Source organism: Monodon monoceros, unplaced genomic scaffold (genome assembly GCF_005190385.1).
Source record: "Monodon monoceros isolate NGI ecotype Baffin Bay Population unplaced genomic scaffold, NGI_Narwhal_1 Super_Scaffold_16, whole genome shotgun sequence".
NCBI classification, from domain to species: Eukaryota; Metazoa; Chordata; class Mammalia; order Artiodactyla; family Monodontidae; genus Monodon; species Monodon monoceros.
Window position 1 is genome coordinate 108081522 of NW_021703772.1, and position 24948 is coordinate 108106469.

Sequence of the window (24948 nt, forward strand, 5' to 3'; positions counted from 1 at the left end):
GGGGCAAGAAACCTAACATGTACCACAAGGTGCTGTGGGCTTAGCCAATTAAAAATTAAAAGGGGTCTAGTTCTTTGTAGTGACGTCTCCACAATGCTCACGATTCTCTGGCTTCTTCCCCCATGAAAAGGCGCACTGAACGTACAACTCCATCCACCCGCACTCCCTCCCGGTCCCACCCTCTAACTCTCCACCCAGGAGCTGCCCACTCACCACAGTCCCGCTCCAGCTCTTCCTGGAGGTGTGAGAGCTGAACACCTCGCAAAGCAGGGACTGCAGCTCCTGCGTGTGCCCCCTTCCAACCCTTAGGGGTGACTCAACTTCCACAACTTCCACAGAGCCTCACATCTCAACACTGACAATTCTCATCTCTGTGCTTTTCGTATCATCAACAGCCTGAGGCACAACACACTGGTACACGGCTTTCTTCTTTTCAAAGGGTGCAGAACAATGTAACCAGCTAAAGAATTCAGTATATGACACAATTTGAGGGGAGGAGGGGGTGATATTAAAAACACCGTCAGGGCTTCCCCGGTGGCGCAGTGGTTGAGAGTCCACCTGCCGATGCGGGGTACACGGGTTCGTGCCCCGGTCCGGGAGGATCCCACATGCCGCGGAGCGGCTGGGCCCGTGAGCCATGGCCGCTGAGCCTGCACGTCCGGAGCCTGTGCTCCGCAACGGGAGAGGCCGCAGCAGTGAGAGGCCCGCGTAGCGCAAGAAAAAAATAAAAAATCAAAAAAACACCGTCAAAATCTCTGAATTCTTTATCCCATCAAAAATTTAAACTGAGCCAGTTCAGCTCTCTGGGATGCTAAAAACATACGCTTGCATTCAGTTAGCACAGGAACCACTCCCATTCCCAGGAGATGAGCAAGGCCGGCCTGCGGCCCAGGCCCTGCTCTTGGTGGTTGTCCAAGGGGTTTCACCGCCCACTTCTGGTAGTAAGCAGCTGTTTCCTCTGGGCAGAATTTGGGCTAACTAAAGCAAGTCTACGAAAACAACGTAAGACAAAGCTATTACCTGAATTGACTACGCCCTTATTTTTCCTAGAGGTTCAAATGACCATTCTATCAATTACTTACCAGTAAAACTATTGTTCAGATCTACCCAAAGGAGACAGAATATAATCTCGTATTCAGCCAAGCAGATATTTACCTTTGTTAGGGCCGGGTCCTTGTCCAGGGTTAAGAGGGGGGATGCGACCTTGTGCTCCCTGCTGCCCTAGGCCTGGTATCAAGGGTGGGGGGCCTGCGTTCTGTCCTTCCTGAAAAGATGTTTTTAAAGCGGGGGTGTGAAATCAAAGGCTTGTGCTTCATGAACAGCAATTGTATCATAATGTGACAAGATAAAAACACTAGGTTACCCCAAAGCTTCCAGGAGTAAATATATACCTAGTGACATCATAGCAAAATTGTCATTAAATTGGGGGAAAGGAGATACTTCCCTGACCATAATAAAAGGAAACACTTGTATTTTAAACCTGCTGATAAGTTTTATTTAAAGCTAGATCTTTACTTGTAATGCCAAGCAAGAACCTCAGTGGAAAGTCAGAAATCATAACATAAAACAACAACACTCTGCACACAGGCGGAACTTCTAGCAAAAGTAAAGGCTTAGAAACCCGCCAGGACAGGTAAACTCTGCTCTCGCATCCATGACCCCTTTCCAGCTATAGAAAATATCCATCCTCTCAAGAGGTTATGGCCAGGTTTAAAAGGCGGGGAGCAGGAGAGTAAGAAAGGGGTTCCTGATGAGCAAGGTGTTCACTCACTGCTTTCTCCTTTCACTCCCTAACCTCTACTGTCTAACTCCCCCGTGCTCAGCACCCACTGCGCATTCCCAGCTACGTTACCCGGGACATGGGTTCGGGACATGGGTTCGTGGGTTCTTGCAGCTTCTGTCTGATGCAAACCTACTGCTCTGATCCTCTTAACCTCCTTGCTCTGCAACCCCAGCTTGTCCCCAGTCCTAATATTCTGTATTTTTATCTAGCCATGTCTAAATTCAGATTCCCCACACCGCCCAGTGACCTTGGATCTGGTCTCTTGACAAACAAGTAATCAAATATATATCTAGTCATTCCTTCATATAAAAAATGCATTTAGTGACTGGACCTACCGTGAGAATAGCAGAGTTTCAAAACCATCAATAGCAAAAGTGCTTTCACATTCCAAACTAGCTACGAGAAAGAGCAGCGTTGATAGGACTCATTTACAGCACTGCAGTTAAACTGCCGTCATTTAAGTCAATACCAGTAATTTCCATATTCCTTTGTTCCTTGTCCCTTTTATTCAAGGGCAGCTCTTATCAACATCTTTCATGCTATCACTGTAACACCTGAAGGCAATTCCATTAAATTTAACCAACTGGTTAAAACAACTGGTTTAAATAACTGACCTGGGGGACTTCCCTGGTGGCTCAGTGGTTAAGAATCCGCCTGCCAATGCAGGGGACACGGGTCCGAGCCGTGGTCTGCAAGGATCCCACATGCCTGCAAGGATCCCACATGCCGCAGAGCAGCTAAGCCCTCACCACAACTGCTAAGCCTGTGCTCTAGAGCCCGCGAGCCACAACTACTGAGCCCACGTGCCACAACTACTGAGCCCACGTGCCACAACTACTGAAGCCCGCGCTCCTGGAGCCCGTGCTCCGCAACAAGAGAAGCCACCTCAATGAGAAGCCCGCACACCGCAACAAGGAGTAGCCCCCGCTTGCTGCAGCTAGAGAAAGCCTGCACACAGCAACAAAGACCCAACGCAGCCAAAAATAATAAATAAATAAATAAATAAATAGCTGACCTGGTCAAACTGAAGAAAGTCAGATATCAGTGTAAGAAATATAAGCAAAAAAAAAAAAGAAAAAGAAATACAAGCAAAGCTTTTTATCAGACTTCTGAGATATGAAATGCCCTATAATATATTAATCCTCCATTCTCATGCCACCAATATTTCTATAGGTCAATTAAATTTTTAGAGCCACTTTGCTTTTCATGTGTAAAATCTTTTACTATATGATACAATAAAAACTTATTAAATTGTCCCCAACAGACCTGTCCTCTGGAATATGACATGTTTATATAATTTCAGTCACAAGGTGATAGCTAAAGTTCATTATGTTTTTATCCTCCAAAATGAAAACTGTTCATTCACTAACATAAGGTTAGGTAGGTAAATATTATAAACACACACAAATATACTCTGTATTAATAAAACATATATTACTTTTAAGTCTTAGGACAGTTCTGGAAGGTAAACCTAGATTTATTAAACATCCTAAACTCTGAAAGTGCCCAATAAGTTCTGGAAATAAACTCAAATGCCATCAGATTCTTCATTGGTATGACATTTTTAAGTTCTGGAAGATGTGCTGAAGAGGAACATATAATCTAGTTATTTTAATTCAGTTGAATCCAATGGTCACCTTCCCATTACAGACTCTCTGAGGTGTTGTGTGCTCTACACACAGCATCCACAGCAGGCCCTCTTCCACAGGAATTGAGTGCCTTGCAACACCAGCTCACTCAGTCACTCACTTCCTTTTGGTCCACGACTGACTTCAAGGACACAAACCCAGTTGTTCATACCCAAATAACGCTTTCAGACTATGAAATTCAGAAAAATGTAAACACCACAGAGCCAAACAGTGTTCAATCCGCTCACGCCCATGCAGTCTTCTGTAATTCAGCCCAAGCAAACTGAACTCTCATCATACCACCTCTCAAGCACAGCTCAGGGAATGGGTAGAAAAACTTGGTTGACATAACAGAATCCTCTAAAAAGGGCCAAGAAAATTTCTACAGAAATACTCCCTCCTGTAAACACTTTTATATGTGAGCTAAAAAAAACAACTTGAACGGAACTTCATCCAAAGGGTCACCATTTGAAAATGCACAATTCTGGACTCAAGAGATCTCTAAAAGCATTCACTGAAATGAAAATAGTGAGATCACAGTCTACAGTATACTCATGAGTTAAACACCCCACACTATCTTAACAGTAGAGCCGGCAGGCAGACCAGCAGGCAGATAGGGGGTGGCTCAGCTGTCCGGCAAGCCCATGAAACACCAGCCTACAAAGGCAATAGCCCAGAAAACAGAGCAGGACAGGATCAGAGCCACCCATGCTCCCTCCTCACCCTCCTCAGGGCCACAGCTCTTTTGGAGCCCTGGGACAATTATGAACTGTATTCAAGAGGGAGTGCATCATTTCTGGAAGAACCTCTATTCAAAAACATAGGCTGAGAAGTAAAGATTCATATTGCGATGTATTTGGTATCTACTTAATTACTCTTATTTCTTTCTTCAGCCATGATGCTACTATTCTCAAGCCACCATCACTACTTGAGAGACATCTATACCAGCTGTGACTGCCTTTCTCAGCATTTGGAAGTGCCACCTCAGTGCAGAGTGTATTTTCCCAAAGTATAATGCCTACAAGTTGGAAAGAAATAATACCTGGTTGAAGGGGGCCCGGGGCCCATCACCTAGCAGAGCTGTTTTCTGCTGCTGGAATGGTATTGGCCCTTGAGATGGATGTGGCCCTCTTGCCGGGTTCTGCTGTCCCTGAGGTCCAGGGGGCCCTTGCATGCCACCCTGGGGTGGAGGTCCCAAAGAGCCCTGGGGCGGCCCCTGCTGACCTTGTGAGCCTGGAGGCCCTCGCAATTCCTGGGGAGGGCCCATCATTGATCCTTGGGGTGGAGGCCCCTGCATGCCTCGCATCTCCTGAGGACCTCGCATCTCCTGAGGGCCATGTCCCAGCAGTCCACTTGGAGGATGAGGTCCTCTCATCTCTTGAGGCGGGTGGCCCAGCATCATCCCTTGGGGAGCAGGACCCTGGTTCTCTCGGGGGCCTGGAGGACCCTGCATTCCTCTTGGATTCAATCCCATCAGAGGTCCCTGAGACACAGGACCTTGGATCCCTTGAGACCCTGGCCCACCTTGCATCCCATGAGGATGGGGAGGTCCTTGCATTCCTCTGGGACCAGGTGGTCCCTGCATACCTTGAGTACCAGGTCCCTGAGGGCCCAAGTGACCCTGGGGACCAGGTGGGCCTTGGGGGCCTATGTGACCTTGTGGGCCAGGTGGGCCCTGAGGACCCATATGACCTTGAGGACCAGAAGTGCCCTGTGGTCCAGGTGGTCCTTGAGGTCCCAAAGGGCCATGAGGTCCAGGATGCCTTTGCATTCCTTGGGGCCCATGCATGTCCTGAGGCCTCGGCAACCCCTGGGGTGGGCCCTGGGGCCCTTGTGGTCCCATGAATCCTTGTGGCCCCCCACCTCCCTGATGCAGTGGAGGACCCTGTGGTCCCATTTGTCCCTGGGGTCCAGGGGGCCTAAACTGTCCCTGTGGACCTGGAGGCCCCATTTGAGCCATGTTCATTGGCATCTGCTGAGATGGATGAGGCTGTTGAAAACCTTGAGGAATCTGAGACATTGGACCTTGTCCTGGAAAGGGCTGGGGTCCCAGGAGAGGGGTGCCAGATGAAGGAGGAGGCTGAATTTGCTCAGCCTGTTTCTGTGCAAGTCTTTCAATTTTAAGTTGCTGGAAAGAAAGGAAGAAAAAGCATGCTGATAAAAATGCCAAAGCCCTTAAAGATGACAATATTGCTATCACTTATTTCATTAGGGGAGCCTCAAAACAAACATAAGGTATTGAGTGGCCTCTATTCAGATGTTCTGAAGGTACTCAGGCTTCCAGACTCTAGAATGCTTCTTTTTAGGTGCTGGGAAACAGCAGTCAGGACTATTTATATCCGTCTTGATCAGGGAAAGCCCAACAATTTACTAGTGTTTTATCATTCTTGGTAGCTGCCAAAGGTAGGGAAAATAAGAACAAACCACCTGTTCTAGAGCTGACAGAAAAACATTTTTTATCCGTGGATAAGTAAATGAATCCAAATTAAAACTACGTTGGTTTTATCTTGTCTATTAAAAAACGTATATTCAACTTAGGTCTACTTGCTGCTTGACTGATCTGGTTTTAAAAGTCTAAGAAACACGATTCTTTTAGAAACTAGCTTCCTAATGCAGCAATAAGAAATGATATTGCTCATCAGACCCATCTGAGAGTCCACTCCCTTCTCCTTAAGAGCATATCAATAAACAAAGCGTTAATCACTACTTTCTTAGATCATCTCGAATCCCCCAGAAGAGCCACACACCTCCAGAAGCTGTGGGTTAGTATATTGTAATGTGGCCATCTCTTGTTCGATTTCTGCTTGTGTTTTTTTCTTCTCTTCCAATTTAATGTCTTCTTTTCTGTCATTCAATACCTCGTTTGGGGCAGGAATTGGGACTTTATTTTGCATCCAAGCCTTGGGAAAGAAGAGAATATTAAAGTATACTCTAAGTGTGTAAATCATAATGACAGAATGAGAAAGCCATTCTATAATGTCAGTGGCTCATTCCAACCTGGTGAATACAAGTCGGCTCAGCTGGTAAACTATCTTTATTTCTAATACTAATTCTTAGTGACACAGGAATGGAGTCAGGCAAGCACATCACTAGGTAGAAATTGTTGTTGATAAAAGCTGCAAGATCTCACATGTTATTAAGATGCAACACCTGCCTGCCTCTTCAAAAGGACACGTGCACTCTGTGTTGAGGGAACAAAGTGGAAGACAGACAAAATATGTTGAAGAGGGTCAACATACTCTCCCTGCTCAATGTCTCTTTTTTCCTGCTTCTGATAGCTTGGAATGATAACAAGGAGGTGAGAATAAAAGAAGACCTAGAGAAGAGTCATGACAAACTCAGGACTAACTGCAAAGCAACACATGGGAACTATGTCTAATAACGCCTGAAATATGTGAAGAATGCTCAAAAAATGTCTGTAGTACAGAAATACCTTCAACAAGATGAGATAATCCAAGAGAAACCTACTTCTGCACTTCAGTTAGACTTCCCAAGCGGAGTCTCCCACCAAGTGGGCAGGGCCGCACTTCTAGTTACTCACCTGCTGAAACTGAGCAGGAATAGGTTTTGCATAAGGAACTTTCTTCTGAGGTACTTTTTTCTGATCCTTTTGCATCACCTCCTCCATTCCCCAATCTAAACCTGGAATTGTCATTTCAATTTCGTTTGATTCATCTTTCCCTGAAACCATAAAGAGAAGTAGTTAGCCAAGGAAATAAAAGAAAGTGGTCACTTCATCAATGAACACATTTTCGGAAGAACAGATTCTAAATATCATGCAGTTTACATCACTTTTATCAACATTTCTCAACATACATCATTTTGGCATTTTCAACATAATTTAATAGCATGATTATAAGAAATAGGTAAAATTACAGGAAAAGTAAAATTTATAGGTACAACTTCTCTTACCCATCTGTTCTTGTTCCATAGCTAATTTTAGTTGTTCTGGTATTCCCATCCCTGGAATTACTGCCAGGCTATTAGGTTCAAGGTCATCTATACATAGGAATACAGCCAGTGTCAATAGAGATTTTATAAATGTATCAGGCCAATAAAATTAACACTTTATAAAAATGAAAATTATTGCTGGCGATTTATAAATCCATAAACTATAAAACTAAAACTCGTTTTGCAAAATCTTCTCAACACCTAACACTTTTATAACAGAATATCAGATTTCAAAGACAGATAAACATGCAAGAACCTCACCGTATTCTACTCCATCTTCAGACATTCCAGGCAACAGGTTTAGATTGTATCGATCTCGCATTTTGTCACCTGGTCTGTTTCGGGTCCAAAATTTGCTGTCAAAATAAAAGTATTTGGAGGGGGAAGGAGAGGAGCATGGTTTCAGTGTATTTCTGGGCACTTAACAGTACTTAGCAGTCCTCTGGCAAAAACAACAAAGTTTTACAATGCCTTATTTTAAACATTTTTAATGTAGAAAGACATTTTTTATATTAGAAGGCAAAACAAAATTCAAATAACAAAGTCATATTCAATACCCAATCTCCTTGTAATATACGTATTTATAAACCACTACCAACATGTCCTTAAGAGTAAGTTAGAAAACAAATTAATACATTCCTATATGAATAAAATATACATTTATCTCCTGCTGCTCCATAAATACAGTAATTCCTTGTTATTTTTGACATAAAGCTTACCTAGTATGGTCATTTGAGCCTGAGCAGAGAATATGTCCAAGAGGATGCCAAGCCAGACTCCAAATCATTCCTTCATGGGCCATCTCCATCCCACCCACTTCTTTCTCTACCCTGTAATGGCACCACAGAAAGTAGTCTTTTTCACAAAAGTTACCCAACCCCTCCCCCACCAAGAAAGACATTTTCTTTTAGTGCAACACAAAGCTACCAAAGTCTGTTACTTTAAATCTGGTCAATCCCACATGTTTCAGAGGTACTGATTTGTCATCAGGAATACAGTCTTTTATCCAGAGTACCTCAGAGGGGAAATGCTTCAGAAATGACCTCACCACAAGAAACGAGTAAGTTGGTCTTACTCTCTTCAAGACCTCCACAGCCAAAAAGAGAGATGCTAAGCTTTCTGTTCCAAACTGGGTTTACAGATACAGCACATATGAACACTCAGAAAAAATACAAAACACTATCATTTTTTTCATGTTCAGGTGCTCTCTTCATAAAATTTACAACTTTTTACATAGTAAGTGCCACATACCCAACATGCCAGAATAACAAAGAGCCATCAGACCCTCCACTGGCAAAAAGTCCTTCATGAACAGGATGCCAGGCCACAGCTGTAAACAAAAACACGGAGAAGGACAAAACTATTAGGATCTCAGAACACTACAGGTAATAGTCAAAATGAGAAGCATATCATAGCCGCTGACCTGTAGCTTCTTTCTTATGACCTCGGAAGACTTGAAGCTCTTCTTTCAGGTTTCGGATGTCGAAAAGTTTACAGAGGTGGTCACGTGATGCTGTGAGTAGCCAGTTACCATTGAGATTTAATTTCACTTCCATTACTGTGTTTTTATGGGCATGACTACAAAGAAAGTACCAAGAAAATAATCTGTCAGAATTCAAAACAAGTATAAATCAATATAATGGCCATTTTTCTTGAAAAGCACATGGCAGTCAAGATGGCAAGAACTTTGGCCTAGAAGTAATAAAGCATGTAACATTATAGGACCATGGTTAAAAGTACACGTGAAAGAAATAGGTCAAAGACAGAAAGAAATAATGTCCATTATCTAAGCACAGCTTTCACTAACTAGTTAAAATAGGAGAACTTCAACTGGATAGAAAAGTTTATCTGTGAAGCAGGGGAAGCACTTGAACACATAAATTAATATTCAATAAAGCTCATTCAATTTTAAAAATTCAATGAAGCTTCTCTCATTAAGTCAAAGCAATTTTAAAAAGGACACAAGATAGTTTGAGGGTTAATTTGAACTAAAGACTCTGCAACTGCTGAGGCCTGCACAATGCACATCTCCAAGGAGCACCATTCACAAGGCGTCCTATTTGGTTGTGGCCACTGGAGCTGTGCAACAAGGCAGCCTTGCTCCAGCCAGCTCACTCTGGGTATGGCTCAATTCCCAATCAGAGGGACCAGGATACAGCTGCTTAGTCAAAAAAACGTTAACAACATATTCATAGAACTGTGAATGTTTACTGATAATTCAAAGAGAAAATTTTTTATGATGTGGCTGCATCATAACTAAATACCTCAGATAAAAAATGAGAACTGATTCAAATATGAAGGGAAAATTTCTGTATAAGTAGATGTAGTGAGATGGAGAAAGCTGGGCTGTGTCTAACAAATGGCACACATGTCGGGACTTCCCTGGTGGTACAGTGGTTATGACTCCGCACTTCCAATGCAGGGGGCGTGGGTTCAATCCCTGGTTGGGGAATATGATCCCACGTGCCGTGCAGCCAAAAGTTTAAAAAAAAATGGCACACACATCAATTCCATACAAAATGTATTATGATGAGGAAACAGTAAAGCTAGAAGAGTAGCAATAACCACCTCCTCCCCACCCCCGTGACGCCCAAATTAAATCTAGATGTATGTGGCAGAACAAAAATCAAGCCTTATTTTATTAGGAATTTAGAGAGAAATCATATTTAATAAATAAGAAGCCTCTAGGTGTAAGTCCATCTGTTGTCTACACTACTTTTTCAGGAATATATGAGAGGAAAAAAAAGCTAAAAGGTAAAGAATACAGGCAGCTTTGCTCCCCTTGGTTTAGGGACCAAGGTGGGGTTCCTATCACTTACAGTGTTGCAAGACTCTGCCCAGTCTTGGGATCCCAGAACTTGATTGGCTGTTGACTATCTTTACTTCCTGAAACAACTAACCCTTTTGTTGGATGCCAGTCTACACACTTCACATCAGCACCGTGCCCTGTCGGAAACAAGTTAAGATAAAAACCTAATCAGCATAGATATTTAAAACAGGACTCCATTCTAATTTAAACCAAAATAGAGAAACCTATTAAATGTTTTGATCCTAGTACTCAGTCATCTTAAACTTTTAAAACAAACTCTCTTTGGCCTCTGTGTCTGGAAGACTTTTGGGTACAGCAACCTCTCCTCCTATGCCACAATGCACAGGGACCATTCCTCTTCTGGAACTAAGCTCACCTTCTCACGTACTTGCTGGTAGGCCGGTCAAGATTTTTGGAAGCCCCTGTAAAGCTGTGCAAACTTTTCATGATCTTCTATGTATTGTCCTAATTATTAGAAACAATGCTTGTCATTCACTTTAGCTTTCCTGCTTTGTAGTAGTCCCTATAGATCAAAAGTCCTAAATTCAGATTCAGACACCACCACTTTCTAGATGTGACAATACGAAAAGTATTCCATCTTTCTGATCCCATTTACTGAAATGCAGAATGGGAAAAATAATCCCTGCTTCATTCACACATATGTCAGATGAGATGCCAATAAAAGTTAGTCTATCGAGTGCTCACTATATGATAGGCAGTGTATCGAGCACCTCTTTAAATCCTCTCAAAACCCTGAGAAAAGCTAGTCAGCAATAACAGGAGCTGGAATCTGAACCCTGTCTGTAGGAATAGAGATAGTTCTCTTAAACACTGTGCTAGAGCATGAGGTTGCTTCAAAAACGCAACAGATTAGCCGTTACTAAAAATTACGAAAGTGAAAACCAGAATTTACAAAACTGAAAAAAATGAGCATGATTTTTGAAAACTTGTTGCTGTACAAAAAGAGCCTCAAGAGTATTTTATATAGCAAATGCACTAAGAAGCAGGTGAAGAGGGAGGTAAACAGCATTTGAAACGGCTCCTCCTCTAACCAGGCTCAAATCCAGCTTCTATGGAGTATAAGGTGGGAAGCAGGAAGGATACAGAAGAATAGAAAAATAGGGAAGTAGGGAAGAAGGAAGAGATGGTTCTAGAGGCGCTGGAGAGTGAATGTGCACCATGCAGAACGGAAATTCGCATCTCAAGTAGGCAAGGACTTATCTAAAGCTCATCCCAGGGCTGGTGCTCGGGAGATACCAACTCTCTGGAGGAGCTTGGCGACGTGTATTAAAAGTTCGGAAAAAGTACGTATCCTGCAACCCGGTAAACTCCACGTCTCAGAATTGATCATCAGGATACAATGGGTGTCCAAAAAGATTGGCACATAACGATGTTGACCGATATAAGTTTATTTTTAAATGCTCCTGAATAGGAAATATACTACAGAATAAATTTCAGCGTGGCATATGTGCTCAATGGAATATGATGCACCTATTATAAATGATTCTATAGATAATTTAATGGCATGATTAAAATGTTCATGATACTAAGTTTATTAAAAAAAACAAACACCGGTGTGTATAGCATCCCTGATGCCATCGCTGTAGAAGGCAAACAAATTAATAACGAGTGACTGTGTGTGCGTATCTATATAGAGAAAAAAGGCAGGAAGTCTAGACACCAAGCTGTTATAATATTAAGCTGGATAGGAATTGTAAGGTGATTCTTATTCCTGTGTCTTCTGTTTTTATATTTCCTACAATAAAAATATATTATTTTGTAACTAGGATCTGGAGGTGGGAAAGGGGAAAGAGGTCTCGTTGTTGCCTTAATTTTTTATTAAGAACTGAGGATGGAAAAGTTGGACAGAAGTATAATTCAGTCCCCCAGCCCCTTGCTTGCCTTAAGAACTTTTAATGTTATTAACAATTTTATCCTTAAGAGATATGGCCAGGGAATTTTAAAACTTTATGGGCCACTATCACCTGAAATTAAATATTATGTATAGATACGTATGTATTTTTACCAAATTTGAGTACAAAGTGCGTGAGAAAGTATTTTTAAAATGTGATGCACTATGCAAAAATGTTCATATTCTTAGCTGCCACCTCTACCCTCACCTTCTCTGGGACACTTTTATTACATAAAGAAAGTTGAGCGTAGTTTAAAGAAGTATATGCAAAAACAAGAAAACTATCAACCCATAAGAAAAGAACAACAAAATGTATTTTAGCTGCTTCACTTCTGTTTTCGGAAGTTTTCTAAAATATTTCAGTAGAATTCAAACAAGTGAAAAACCCCATCCATCCCCTTCTGTTAAATGAATTTACCCATATCCATATATATCACTAATATACATCAAACTGATTGGAACTGATTCGTGGATGTTATTTTATTGGTCACTGTCCCTAATAATAAAAATAATACTACTAGCAAACACATATACTCCTTATGTATGGTACTATTCTAAGCAAAGAATGTATACTGAGTCATCATTTTACATGATTACAAAGCACAGATAGGTTAAAAATGTTGCCCACGATTATACAGATGATGTATGGCAGACACCTGAATGCAGGGAACCGGCCCCCGAGCCACTGCTCTTAATGCCTATTCTATACTGCCTGATTACGTGTGAAAGGTTACTTTGAGAGTTACAGAAGGAAAACAAAAATATGTACCTTCCTATTTGCTTCTCTATGCATAAAGACTCACCAAAGGACGGTACATTGCAGACAGGGTACTGAAATAGAAGGCGGACTATTCAAGCCTTTACATTATTTTACTTTTGAAAAACGTACATGTATTATCTACTTTAAAAAAATTAAATACAAATAAAATAATCTAAGAAAATATGTACAAAAAAGTATGTGCAGGTTGCTAACATTTGTGGCTTAAAAAGAGACACACACACACATACACAGAGCACACACATACATTTGCTTAAAAATGCATAAAATAGGGCTTCCCTGGTGGCGCAGTGGTTGAGAGTCCACCTGCCGATGCAGGGGACGTGGGTTCGTGCCCCGGTCCGGGAAGATTCCACATGCCGTGGAGCAGCTGGGCCCGTGAGCCACGGCCGCTGAGCCTGCACATCTGGAGCCTGTGCTCCGCAGCAGGACAGGCCACAACAGTGAGAGGCCCGCGTACCGCAAAAAAAAAAAAAAATGCATAGAATATGTCTGAAAGAATATGAAAGAATCTGATAATATTGACTGCCACCAAGAAGGGGAATTGGTACCCTTGTACCCTGGGAACAAGGGTAAGGAGAGTTCACTGTATATTATTTGGTAATTTTAAAATATTGAAACACATGAAATGATCTATTGAGAAAAATATTCAATTAAAAAATTTTATTTACTAGATAACAGATTGATTACCTGTATGAAATCTTTATAAGCAGCATATGTCATTTTCATAATTTTTCATGAAAAAGAATAAATAGATTAAGCTGGCATAGAAGCAAATTGATATGCAACTGCTTCCTTCTCCAGGGAAAAAAGTTACTGAATTCCCAATGAAGTGACAAAAACTATTTCAAATGATAAAATTCTACCCTCTCATGTCAATATGATACATTTAGATCCAGAAGAATCAGACTGATAGAAATCTATCCTAAGAAAATAATTTTCAAGGATTTTTAAAAACTCTTATTTTTAAAATATGGTATTTGAAGCCTTGTTCATAAGTTTAAAAGTATAAAAAATTTTAGAAGTGGAATGACTAAATGACAAAAGAAACATACAACTACTACAATGAACATTCTGGGAACAAAGAAAAACATGCTCATGAAATAAAGGGAACTTTTACAAGCAAACAACACAGGCACAACCTGTGCATATGCTATGAGAATGACTATAAAAATGTACACATATATTTGCAAAAATGTAGATACGAATAAGCAGGAAATGAAAAACATATTGGGATTGCGAGAAAAAAGGTAAAATTTTTCTATCCACATTTCCTCTAATGTTATACTGTGGTTTTAACCATAAATAACATGGGTTAGATTATTGTGTGTGTGTGTGAACTTTTTGATATGTTTTTAAAATGAGAAAAAAAATGCAAGTTACTTAGCTAGGTAATGTCTTATCCATCAAATTAGCAAAAATTAATTTTGGTGACACCCAGTATAAGTAAGTTACAGACACTCTTATGCATAACTGGTTGGAAAGCAAATCAGTACGACTTTGCAGGGAGGCTTTTGGCCCTATCAAAATGTTAAATGCTCACAACCTTCAATTCTGTAATCCCTCTGCTAGGAATTTACCCTATGTTTGTAGCTGTAAAAGCGCACCAAGATTTATATACAAAGGTATTTATTACACCGTGTTTGAATTATAAAACTGGAAACAGCCTAAATATAAATCAGTGAGGGGATATTTAGAAAAATTAAGATAAATCCATATAATTGAATACTATACGACTGTTAAAACTGAAGCTGAAACTGAATCTGGAGTGACAGAAGTGTTTTATATCTTGATTATGGTGGTGGTTTCAAAAATGAAGCAGTGAGGGCTTCCCTGGTGGCGCAGTGGTTGAGAGTCCGGCTGCCGATGCAGGGGACACGGGTTCGTGCCCCGGTCCGGGAAGATCCCACATGCCGCGGAGCGGCTGGGCCCGTGAACCATGGCCGCTGAGCCTGCGCGTCTGGAGCCTGTGCTCCGCAATGGGAAAGGCCACAACAGTGAGAGGCCCGCGTACCGCAAAAAGAAAAAAAAAAAAAAAAAATGAAGCAGTGAGAAGGAACTTTCTGGAGGGACTGAAATGTTATGTATCTTGATTATGGTGTATATATTTGTCAAAATTCATAGAACTGTACACCTAAAAAAAGGTAAATGTTACGGTATGTAACTTACACCTCAATAAACCTGACTTCTAAATAATATAAGCAGAAAAGCAAGGTGTAATTTAGCCCCATTTGGAAAAAAGAAAACTTAAGCTGTTAATAGTTTTTTAGGGAGAAGAAATGGTATGGGAATAAGAAGAAGTCATTTACTCTTCTGTACTGCTTGAAGTTTTTAACATGCGCTTTTATTACTTAATGTCAACTGGCTTTGGTTTCCCTCTATTCAAAACTCAAGGGACTGACTGACATCAATTATCGCCTGTGTTTGTCAATACAGAACTAACCAGCGCCTGTGGTCCCAGGAAGATGTGCTTCAGAACCTCAGTGGGAATGAAAGTTTTCGTTGAAAGCTCTTGGACTCGCTATGGCTGAACTAAGTTTCAAGGATAACATGGGTTTTGTGACCTGGCATGCTATATATAAAATCTTAATCTTATATAAATTATTATCTCATAGAAAAATGACTGAGTCCCAAACACATGGCTTATCAATTTCAACCATTAACCCTAAAGAACACCCTTACAACAATTTTTATCATTTCAAAGGTCCAGAATTTCAGCATAGAATCATTCAAAGTTCTTTGTTACCCCCAAACATGGAAATTTTAAGACTGTAGTATCTGCAGTGCTAAAGCAATTAACACAGACTTAATGGAAAATTCATTCATGTGACAACTGTTTTTTATTGGCCTACTGACCTAGATATTTTAGTACTAAAAACATCTTGCTAATGGCTCAAGATTTTAGGACTGAAAACTTCTTGCCAATGAAAGACCAAGTATTTTTTAAAGTGGCATTTAAACGTTTCAGAATCAAGCCCATAAAAAATACAAAGATACAACTCTCAACACCACCAAACCTCCTCCAGATACTATAAAGCCTAACACAGGAAAACGTGGAGCCCTGCAGGGGACTGACAGGAGTCTAAAGGTAGATTGTAGTAAACACATACAATCCTTAGTAGGATGGCAGAGCTTTAAGAAGCCAGTGATGTGGGCACAGAGTTACCAAGTAAAAACTCTAGGATCCCCAGGAAAGGTAACAAGTAGCTCGGCCATACTGCAACTAGAAATGGAGGCTATGCTTAAAGAAAGATTTCAATATTGAGGCTTGGAGGTACAACTGCCAAATTCTGAAATATCCCAACTGCCAAAATCATCAAATAAAAAACAAGACTGTCATGATAAATCTACACATGACATTCCCTTTGAATGCTTATAAATATTTAAGAACTTAACCTGCACTGTTCAATACAGTAGCTATTAGCCACCTGTGGCTATTTAAGTGTTTTAATTTAGATTAAAAATTAGGTCACTCAGTCACACTAGCGACATTGCAAGTGCTCAACAACCACCTGTGACTAACAGCTAGCATACTGGACAGCATAAACACAGAGTATTTCCATCATCTCAAGAAGTCCTATTAGACAACACTGATTTAGACTGTAATTAGACATTTTAAAGAAAGTTTCTCCTTGAATTTCCATAATCACATTATTTTTATTCCCTATCTCAGTTACACAATGAATAGCAACAACAAAAAAATTACCTTCAATTGATACTTGAGCTAGTGAAGACCTACAAAGTTATACAGCCTTGTAATTTTTACAAGAGAAAACTGAGGCCTAAAAGGGTTTAGGCCAGTGGCCAGAGGTGGCCAGGACTGCCTTCTTCCCATTCCAATCTTCCCTTCACCTCACTAAATATAACATCCAAATGAAGTGGCAGAAGAGGTCCTTGTGTTTTGTTTCACTTATCAAATTTTGCTTGCTCAAATGTAACTGAGGGTGTAGAAGGCAAACTTCTACACACCTTTCCGTCTCTCAGAACTGTACAAGAAAAGAATTTAGGGGTAAAATCTAAAGATAAACACATAAAAAAGAATTACTTTTTAACTATCTGAGAAGTAACCAGATTGACTTCGAAGACCAGGGTCCTGTTAAATGTGGCAACCATGACCCAACTCCACCCAAAGAAATTCCAAATTAATCTAACCATACTGGATTACTCTCAGAGCTTAAGCTTTGAGGGCAGTGAGTTCTGCATCATTTCTTTGCTAGCTAAACATTCCCTCAGGGTGCTAGCTAAATGAATAGTGACAGAATTAGCATCTCTGAGACACTGGTGGCATTGCTTTGTGGATTAACCTGTGTCTGACATGCCAGAATTGCTTAGCTTATTATTTCATAATTATTTGCAGAAAGCAACCATTAATTGTGCATTAGAATTTATACCAAATGGGGAGGTAAACAGTAATTTTACTTATTCCACTTGATTATACTTTCACACATTCATCTATCTTTCACTTGTTCACTAATTCAAAATAAGTGTGCCCAATAGCAACATTTATTGGGTTCCTATTATGGGTGCTCAACCTCTAAAATATGTGACCACCAAATGAAATAGAATTGAACACTGGGGAAGTATCTGTGGAATCACACAGTCCAGGTACAGTAACTTTCAAAAAAGTTAATACTTAGAATAAATGTTTTCTGAATATAGGCTGAAATTTAAGCCAGCAAACAATTAATGCAGGTGCTTTAGAGACCCTCTCCACAAAATAAAAACAGAAAAAAAACCTCTTTTAAAAACAATGTTCATGAGTATGCTTGAAATAGGAAGGTGCAGAATGCAAAAAAAAAAAAAAAAAACAATAAGATTTTTCCTAATGACAAAATGCTCAATGTGTTGTTTTTAAAGGAGATCCTAGAAATATAATGCAGAGACTCCTTAATAAACCCTAAAATTCTGAGAATAACAGGATAGATGGTTAGGTCCTTAGCTGTTTGGCGAACAGCTCTAGACTTACTTTTGTAGAAAGTGGAGTCTTCCTGTTGATTAATAATTTCCAATCTCAGAATCGTTAAGTGTAGTGCAGTGCAGTGAACGCTAGGAGCCAACAAGGGAACAAGGTCTGTTTTTGTACTCTTCCCTTATCCGAGGAGGTTCCCTGGCCTCTGTGAAATTGTATGTAGACTTTGTGCCCCTGTGCATTTTTCAAGAACCTCATCTCTCCTCCACAGCCTCACCAGATCCTAAGGAACCTATCATCCCACACAGGTAAACAGCCCTGCCTTAAGACGATGCATATGCCCCCAAGGCTCGGTGAACAGTCTGAAAATCAAGATACAGAGTTTTATTTGAAGGTCAGAAATAGTGTCCATTTTCCCATTTTATTTTTCCTGGATCAGACCATTATATGAACAAATCTTAAGGAAAATTTCTTTTATACATAGCTTACAAAAAGCACCAAGATTTTCTAATACAGGAAGGAAAAAAAGCAAACAAAATTTAAGCGCCACCTTGTACAACATTAACAGCTGAAGAACTGTTATTCAAGAAAGTGCGTCAAACATTAACAAACTCAAGCTACTTCCAGCCACGAGAACATAAAATGTAACAGATCAGTTCAAGGCAAAGGGTATGTGTAGCCACGGTCCATAGCCAAACACTTCAGTAGGTCAGCGGAATCAAGAATTTAAAAAATTAAGGAGCATAAGCAACTTGTATGTTGGTCAATGAATATGCAATTTATTAACATTTTTACCTTCCTTTTTTGCAGAATGATTTTAAATTTGATCCAACACTGAACATCAACTGGAAGTAATTACTATCTTTGTCATTTAAATCTAGAAAGTTACATTAGTAAAAAACTATAAAATTAAATGGAAAATAAATTTTGGAAAGAGTACACCTCTAGGCAGTGTTTACACAAAGCATATTCCAAGCAACAACAGTGCACAGAATCATGGGTGAAGGGTTTCTCCGGTCAAATAGCTGGGCAATGCTGAATTTTAAAAATTGACAAGTTTCTTTTCATGTCTGAGAGCCTTCAGTGCTTTCAATAGGTATTACAAATCTGTAGGTGAAAATCTGACCACAAGCCTTTTTTTTTCTCAGAATACTTCCAAGTCCCTCAAAAGACCAATCTGTGAAATTTTGAAATGCTAGCTTAGGATGTGGTCTGGCAATGATGAACCTAAATTCAGGTCAGCAGACACCTCTGGAGCAGGAGAGGAGCAACTAAAGGGACCTTTAACCATATCTGCAATGTGTGTGATGTGTACTTCTTTTTAAAATTCAGAAATAAGTATGGCAAAATGTAAGGATTTGACAGAGCTGAGTGGTAACAGAAAAGTGTTATAAAAAAGTTAAACATACGGTGTCAGAAAAGCATCCAGTATACAAACAAAAACAAACTCAAATGGCATAGGGGGTAGACACATCATAAATTTGCCCATCTTCTACTTAACTTATATATTTAATTTGCGTATGCAAGTAAAATGGTTTCTATTTATTTGTACCATGTATTTACATGGTACTGACAAAGGCTGACCTAAATGAAATTTTCAAGTAGGTTAAAAATTGAAATTAAACACACATCTCATAAGATTAATGCCATGTAACTACTTCTGGCATAAAGTGAAAAAAATTATGAATATATGACTAAGTATATAATTTGAGTCCAATTAAAAATTTAAAGTATTCAAAAAAGTACAAGGCTATTTTGGAGAATATTTATCAAAGCAGATTAAAGCAAAGGAATGCAACAACCAAATATTCTTTCAGCCTCATTGCTGTTGTACTCCCCCAATTGCTGGATGTTAACAATCAATATATCAAAGCACTTCAGCCATTTGTCTGGGATGGGAGGTACCTGGGGTCCCACGCAACGCAGAAACCAGTCACAAAGTCCTTTGTAAGAAAGGGTACACTGGTGTGTGCGGGTGTGTGCATGTGTATGTGTGTGTGAGCACGTGCAAAGTTCTCTAGTAAACATTTCTGCACACATTCATAATTCAATAGTAATATACAGATGACACAATATTCTTTTAAAGGATCAAGAAGAAAAGCACATAGCCATTGCTTGAAAAATTAGAAAGAAAATGTAAAACCAAAACATCCTTTAAAAGAATGAGCAGGGGGCTTCCCTGGTGGCGCAGTGGTTGGGAGTCCGCCTGCCGATGCAGGGGACACGGGTTCGTGCCCCGGTCTGGGAAGATCCCACATGCTGCGGAGCAGCTGGGCCCGTGAGCCATGGCCGCTGAGCCTGCGCATCCGGAGCCTGTGCTCCGCAACGGGAGAGGCCACAGCAGTGAGAGGCCCGCGTACCGCAAAAAAAATGAATGAGCAGGACTACCAGAAAGTGCAGTACCTATGCGACATTAATAATAAAGTTATTAGTGCCAGCAGGTACCTTGGCCAAGAATGAACAGAAGTCATGATTGAAACTCCTAATAAAAAAAAAGCAAAACCATTTATAATGATACTTTAGGGTACTTCTAGAGTAAGCCTTCCTTCTGAAAACAAGGTAAAAAATATGGTTCACCCAGTTGGCCATCTTAAGGAGACTGTTTTTTTACATTGAAGTTTAGATACATAAATGCAACACATAATCTTGGTCAAAGTAGAATTAATTAACCCCATGGCAATCATGGCCATGCAGAGCATCAACTGTACTTTGAATCTCTGAGTTTTGCCAGACTATTCTTGGGTATATCTGCACACTTTTGGTAAATGTGGTTCCCTATATAATCCTCTCCATCTGCTACTATTCACCTCTTGGAAGAAAGGAAGGTAACAATGGCAAGATTATAGAAATTTACCTGTACCAGAACAAAAGGGTTATGTGAACCCCTAAACACTGCTGGGGGTAAGTATATATCACATGATTCCCAGCACATTGTGTGATTTCTACCTATAACTAAAACTTTTCCTACAAATGAATATTCTGATATGGCATTACACTCCAATTGGATCTTGATAATGATCTTCATTTCTGTTTCAAAGCAGAAATAAGATAATGGAGAAAACCTCAACTGGGAGCTGGTCCTATTATCTAGTTTCCATCATAGTGAAAACATATTCCAATAAAATATTCATTAGCCCATACTGATATAAATAAATAATCAATAAGAGGGGGAGAAGAGCTGAATTTCTCATACGTGAAAATTCCAAATAACTTAGGTTCACCCTCAAGGATGTGGAGCATAATTCCCAACCCCTCTGGTGTGGGCTGTGCTTCACGACTTCCTTTCAAAGAGAACTATATGGAGAGGGGGAGAAAGAGTAGCCTTACACTGGAGAACTCTGACAAACACTGCTTCAACCTGTTGACCAAAGTCAACATCAAGTCATGTTGATAGGATACACCCTCTTGCTCTGATGTGATAAAAATGGCACTTCACCTCTGTGATCTACCTCCCCAAATCCCATAAAACCAAAACCAATCATGAGAAAAATATCAGCTAAAACCCAACTGAGGGCCATTCCACAACCACCATAATACTCATCAAAACGCTGGCAGCAAGAAGACAGAGGAACAAAATCTTGATAGTGCTAACGTGGAGGAGAAACTATGAATCTAGAATTCTGAATCCAGCCGAAGCCTCATTATAAATGAAATGAAGACGTATAATAAATTTTCAAAATTCTGCCCATAAATCTCAGAAAGAAAAAAAAATGTTTGACCGTTCTAGAAATGTGGAAACCAAGTAATATTGATTAGGAAATGTGAAAATCCAAACCAGCTCAAATTAAACTTAACATATTATAAAGAATACCATTATTCCCTCGTGGAGGTGTTTTAAAATCTGCCATCTTCTTGTACTTTGTTGAATGAATGAATGAATGTATGATGAAAAGCCCAGAGGAAAAAAACCAAAATTGTGTTCTTAGGAAAAACAGATCAGTGTTTTAGTTTGCCCTCCTCTCTGAGCAGCGTCGTGAATCACAAAAATTCTCATCTCCACCTACAATCTACCATATACTCCCTCCCTCTGGAAGAAATAACCACAAGACAAAGTGAGCTTTGTCCAACAGGCGCACAGGTACAGTGTCAGAACAGTTTTATTTGGAATCAAGGAAAGGATATGTTAAATATAATTTAATTCATGTAGGTACTATGTTTAGTGCTCATGTGCTATACAATGGTTATTAGTAAAAAGATTTGAAGTGAACTTGATCTGTTTAAACCTCAAATGTCATTTAACATCTTATATAATTTACTTAACACTTGCTAAGCCTTTATATTTCCATGTGTAAAATGGACTACTCAATCATTGGATTGTTTCAGGAATTAAATGAAATGTATGAAGCACTTATCATCATGCCTAGCACACATTTTGAATAGTCAAATTTTAAGAACTCTTGTTTTGATCCAATCTCTGCCCTGAAAAAGCTCACCGTAAGGACAGAGATTTCCATGTAGAGCTAAGAGCAAGAGCTGTCATTACCATGAACAGAGTATGGGATAGCAGAAAATGGCTCGATTTGAAAGTACTTCCCACAAGTGAGACTTCTCAAGACTTCGCTAAATTTCAGTCTTCAAGTGACCCAAGATAAAAAGAACACAGAGTTCTAATTACCAACATCCAACCTAAGTATTAGACTTGATCTAACTCCATTTCTCTCTGAGAACTGGAAAACCTACAATGGGGGCCATCACTGCCTTTATTATATTATTTTGACTGTGTTTTAAGTAACTAAGAAAGACAGGTAATACTTCTGATGACAGATAATACTGTTAATTCCGCTAGACTAAATGGCAGTCTCCAATACTGAGATAAAACCAATCACTTTTTAAAAATATTTATTAAGTAAATATTTGAAAATTCTCTCTACATTTTTTTCTATTTTTATTAACACATTTCTAGGAAAAAAGAAACCTACAGGAAAAATATTAGGTTTAACTCAAGTGTCTTTCAGTTATTTTAATTGATCACTTACTCTAAATTCCCCTAAATGCCATGGACTACCTTAAACTAGAAATACATGATTAAAAATTCCCCTAAATGCCATGGATTACCTTAAACTAGAAATACATGATTAAAAATTTAAATGTATAATATTTCTTAAGAAATGGAGAAATGACAGAAGTAGGAAGAATACCAGGAGAGATGTAAGGGAAACTGTCTCAAGGTCACTAATGTGAAGAAGGAATTGAGTCTTGGAATAAATCATGATTTTACTACTAAGTTAAATTATGTATGCAAGCCCCTTCCTAAATTACTTTGAAAGATTTACAGTGGATGCACTTTTTTCCCACGACTCTCGCTGACCACAAACATTATGAAAATTCCAAAAAACTTCAACCTAAATGTGGGCAATTCTCCAAAAATAGATGGGCTCAGTGATGAATAAACTATAGCACAGAAATAATACACAAAGGGCTGCTGGGGCCTTAAAAAGACTCTAGGCTCCAGGACAGCTCAGTGACAAAGGCTGTGATGCTGTAATGAGGGTAATTACAGAACTCTCCACAGAGCAACTTGTCCAGGCCCCTCCTCCTGCCTTCCCATTTATATAGAACAGCTGCACTCAGCTAAAGCCAGACAACGGCTTTCTAAAACAAAGCAATAGTAAGTCTGGGAAGAAATCCCCAAACAGGACTTAAGGCTGGAGGGAAAAGCAGCACAAAGCTTGTGCCAATGCCATACTATGACCCTGGAGGAAGGAAAGGAGAAGGGAGAGCAGAGAAAGAAGGAAAGAGGAGGGGAGATGAGACAGGAGAGGAGGAGGAAAGGAGAGGGGGAAAGGGGAGAAAGGAGGGTCGTTCCATCCACCCAAGGGTGAAATAAACTGAGCACTGCATCTCAGAATACAACACACTTACTTTCTTACTTTGGCAATTGTGGCAGGTGCCCGTTTACTCCAAGACTGTCCTTCCCCACACAGCTCACTACTCACGCGCACACACATACACACACGCACACGCACACAGAGTCCACAGCGAGGTCTATTATTGAGCAGAGAGTCCTTTGGGCCAGTGGACTTACTCAACTGCAAAAGAAATGAAAAACAGCTACTTATACTAACCAACACAAATCTTCATTCAAATATTTGGCCAAGGATCACTGGACATTTGAGAAAAATCAAACAGGAGGAAAGAGAAAGACCAGGAAAAAGAAACAGATTAAGTGATTCTAGGGAAAACAAATAGGAACAGACTCAACCAAACCAAACACACATATACACTCATACACACACACCTCGATTACTATGTTAAAAGTTTTAAAGGGTATGTGCATTTCAAAAAAACAAACAACAAAACAGGCCACCATGAAAAGTGAAAAGACCAGAGAACCACTAGGGGGTCCTGGAAATTAAACACGGCAGTGGATAAAATAAAAATTTCATCAGAAGGGCTGAATAACAGATTGGGCATGACTGAAGATCATATTCTGGAAGATAAAATAGAAGAAATCTCCCAATACTTGGAGCAAAAGATGGAAACAGAAAATATGAAAGAGGTAATACACGGTAGATAGCTCCAAGAGGTCCAACATTCGTATATCAAGTTCCATAATACAAGCAGAGACAGTACGAAATGATAATCAAAGAAAAATCCTTTGACTAGAATAAAGATTTGAGATTGTAGATCAAAGTGAGCCAATGAAGATGAAGTTTAAAATCTTATTCCTATACTCACAGTAAAAATAATAAGTCCACAGGAAAAAAGAGATCATTTAAAAAACATTCAGAAGGGAAAACTAGGGTACAGACAAAATAATGAGAACTGGAAAAGCATATGACTTCTCATCAGCAGAACTGACAGAAGATAGTGGAAGCCTTCAAAATCCTGAGGGAAAAGAATTTCACACCTAGAATCTGAAATCCAAACTATGAGTCAAGGATGATGGCAAATTATAGACCTCTCCAGACATCAGAATTTTGAAATTTATCTCTCAAGCACTGTTTCGGGAGGGGGGGAGGGGGGGAGTATATTTTTACCTAAATTGAAAAACAAAAACAAAACAGAGTGGACTTAACAGGGGAAGGCAAAGAAATCCCAGTATGACTGCGGTCACAGGCACAGAAGACAATCAGTCCAAATTAGAGCAGGAAGTCAGAGAACCAGGTGAAGAATATCTTCAAAAATAAAAATAAAATGCATTTACTATAATTGCAAAATTAAAACTTAAAAACTTG

General features: G+C 39.8%; 1 protein-coding gene across 6 annotated transcripts in view; it reads right to left on the bottom strand.

Annotated features, from left to right (window-relative positions):
* The window catches only part of WDR33 (WD repeat domain 33), a 101571-nt gene that overhangs the window by 11299 nt on the left and 65324 nt on the right, over positions 1 to 24948 (bottom strand). For 4 of the 6 annotated variants that reach the window (XM_029224531.1, XM_029224529.1, XM_029224530.1 and 1 more), the window contains exons 8-17: positions 10182 to 10308; positions 8786 to 8940; positions 8614 to 8692; positions 8082 to 8192; positions 7624 to 7718; positions 7324 to 7410; positions 6953 to 7092; positions 6159 to 6311; positions 4454 to 5539; positions 1156 to 1264 (exon numbers count right to left, since the gene is read on the bottom strand). In XM_029224531.1, the coding sequence (XP_029080364.1) occupies positions 1156 to 1264; positions 4454 to 5539; positions 6159 to 6311; positions 6953 to 7092; positions 7324 to 7410; positions 7624 to 7718; positions 8082 to 8192; positions 8614 to 8692; positions 8786 to 8940; positions 10182 to 10308 (2142 nt within the window). The remainder of the gene's footprint in view (positions 1 to 1155; positions 1265 to 4453; positions 5540 to 6158; positions 6312 to 6952; positions 7093 to 7323; positions 7411 to 7623; positions 7719 to 8081; positions 8193 to 8613; positions 8693 to 8785; positions 8941 to 10181; positions 10309 to 24948) is intronic. The other 2 variants (XM_029224533.1, XM_029224535.1) reach the window with 1 other exon arrangement.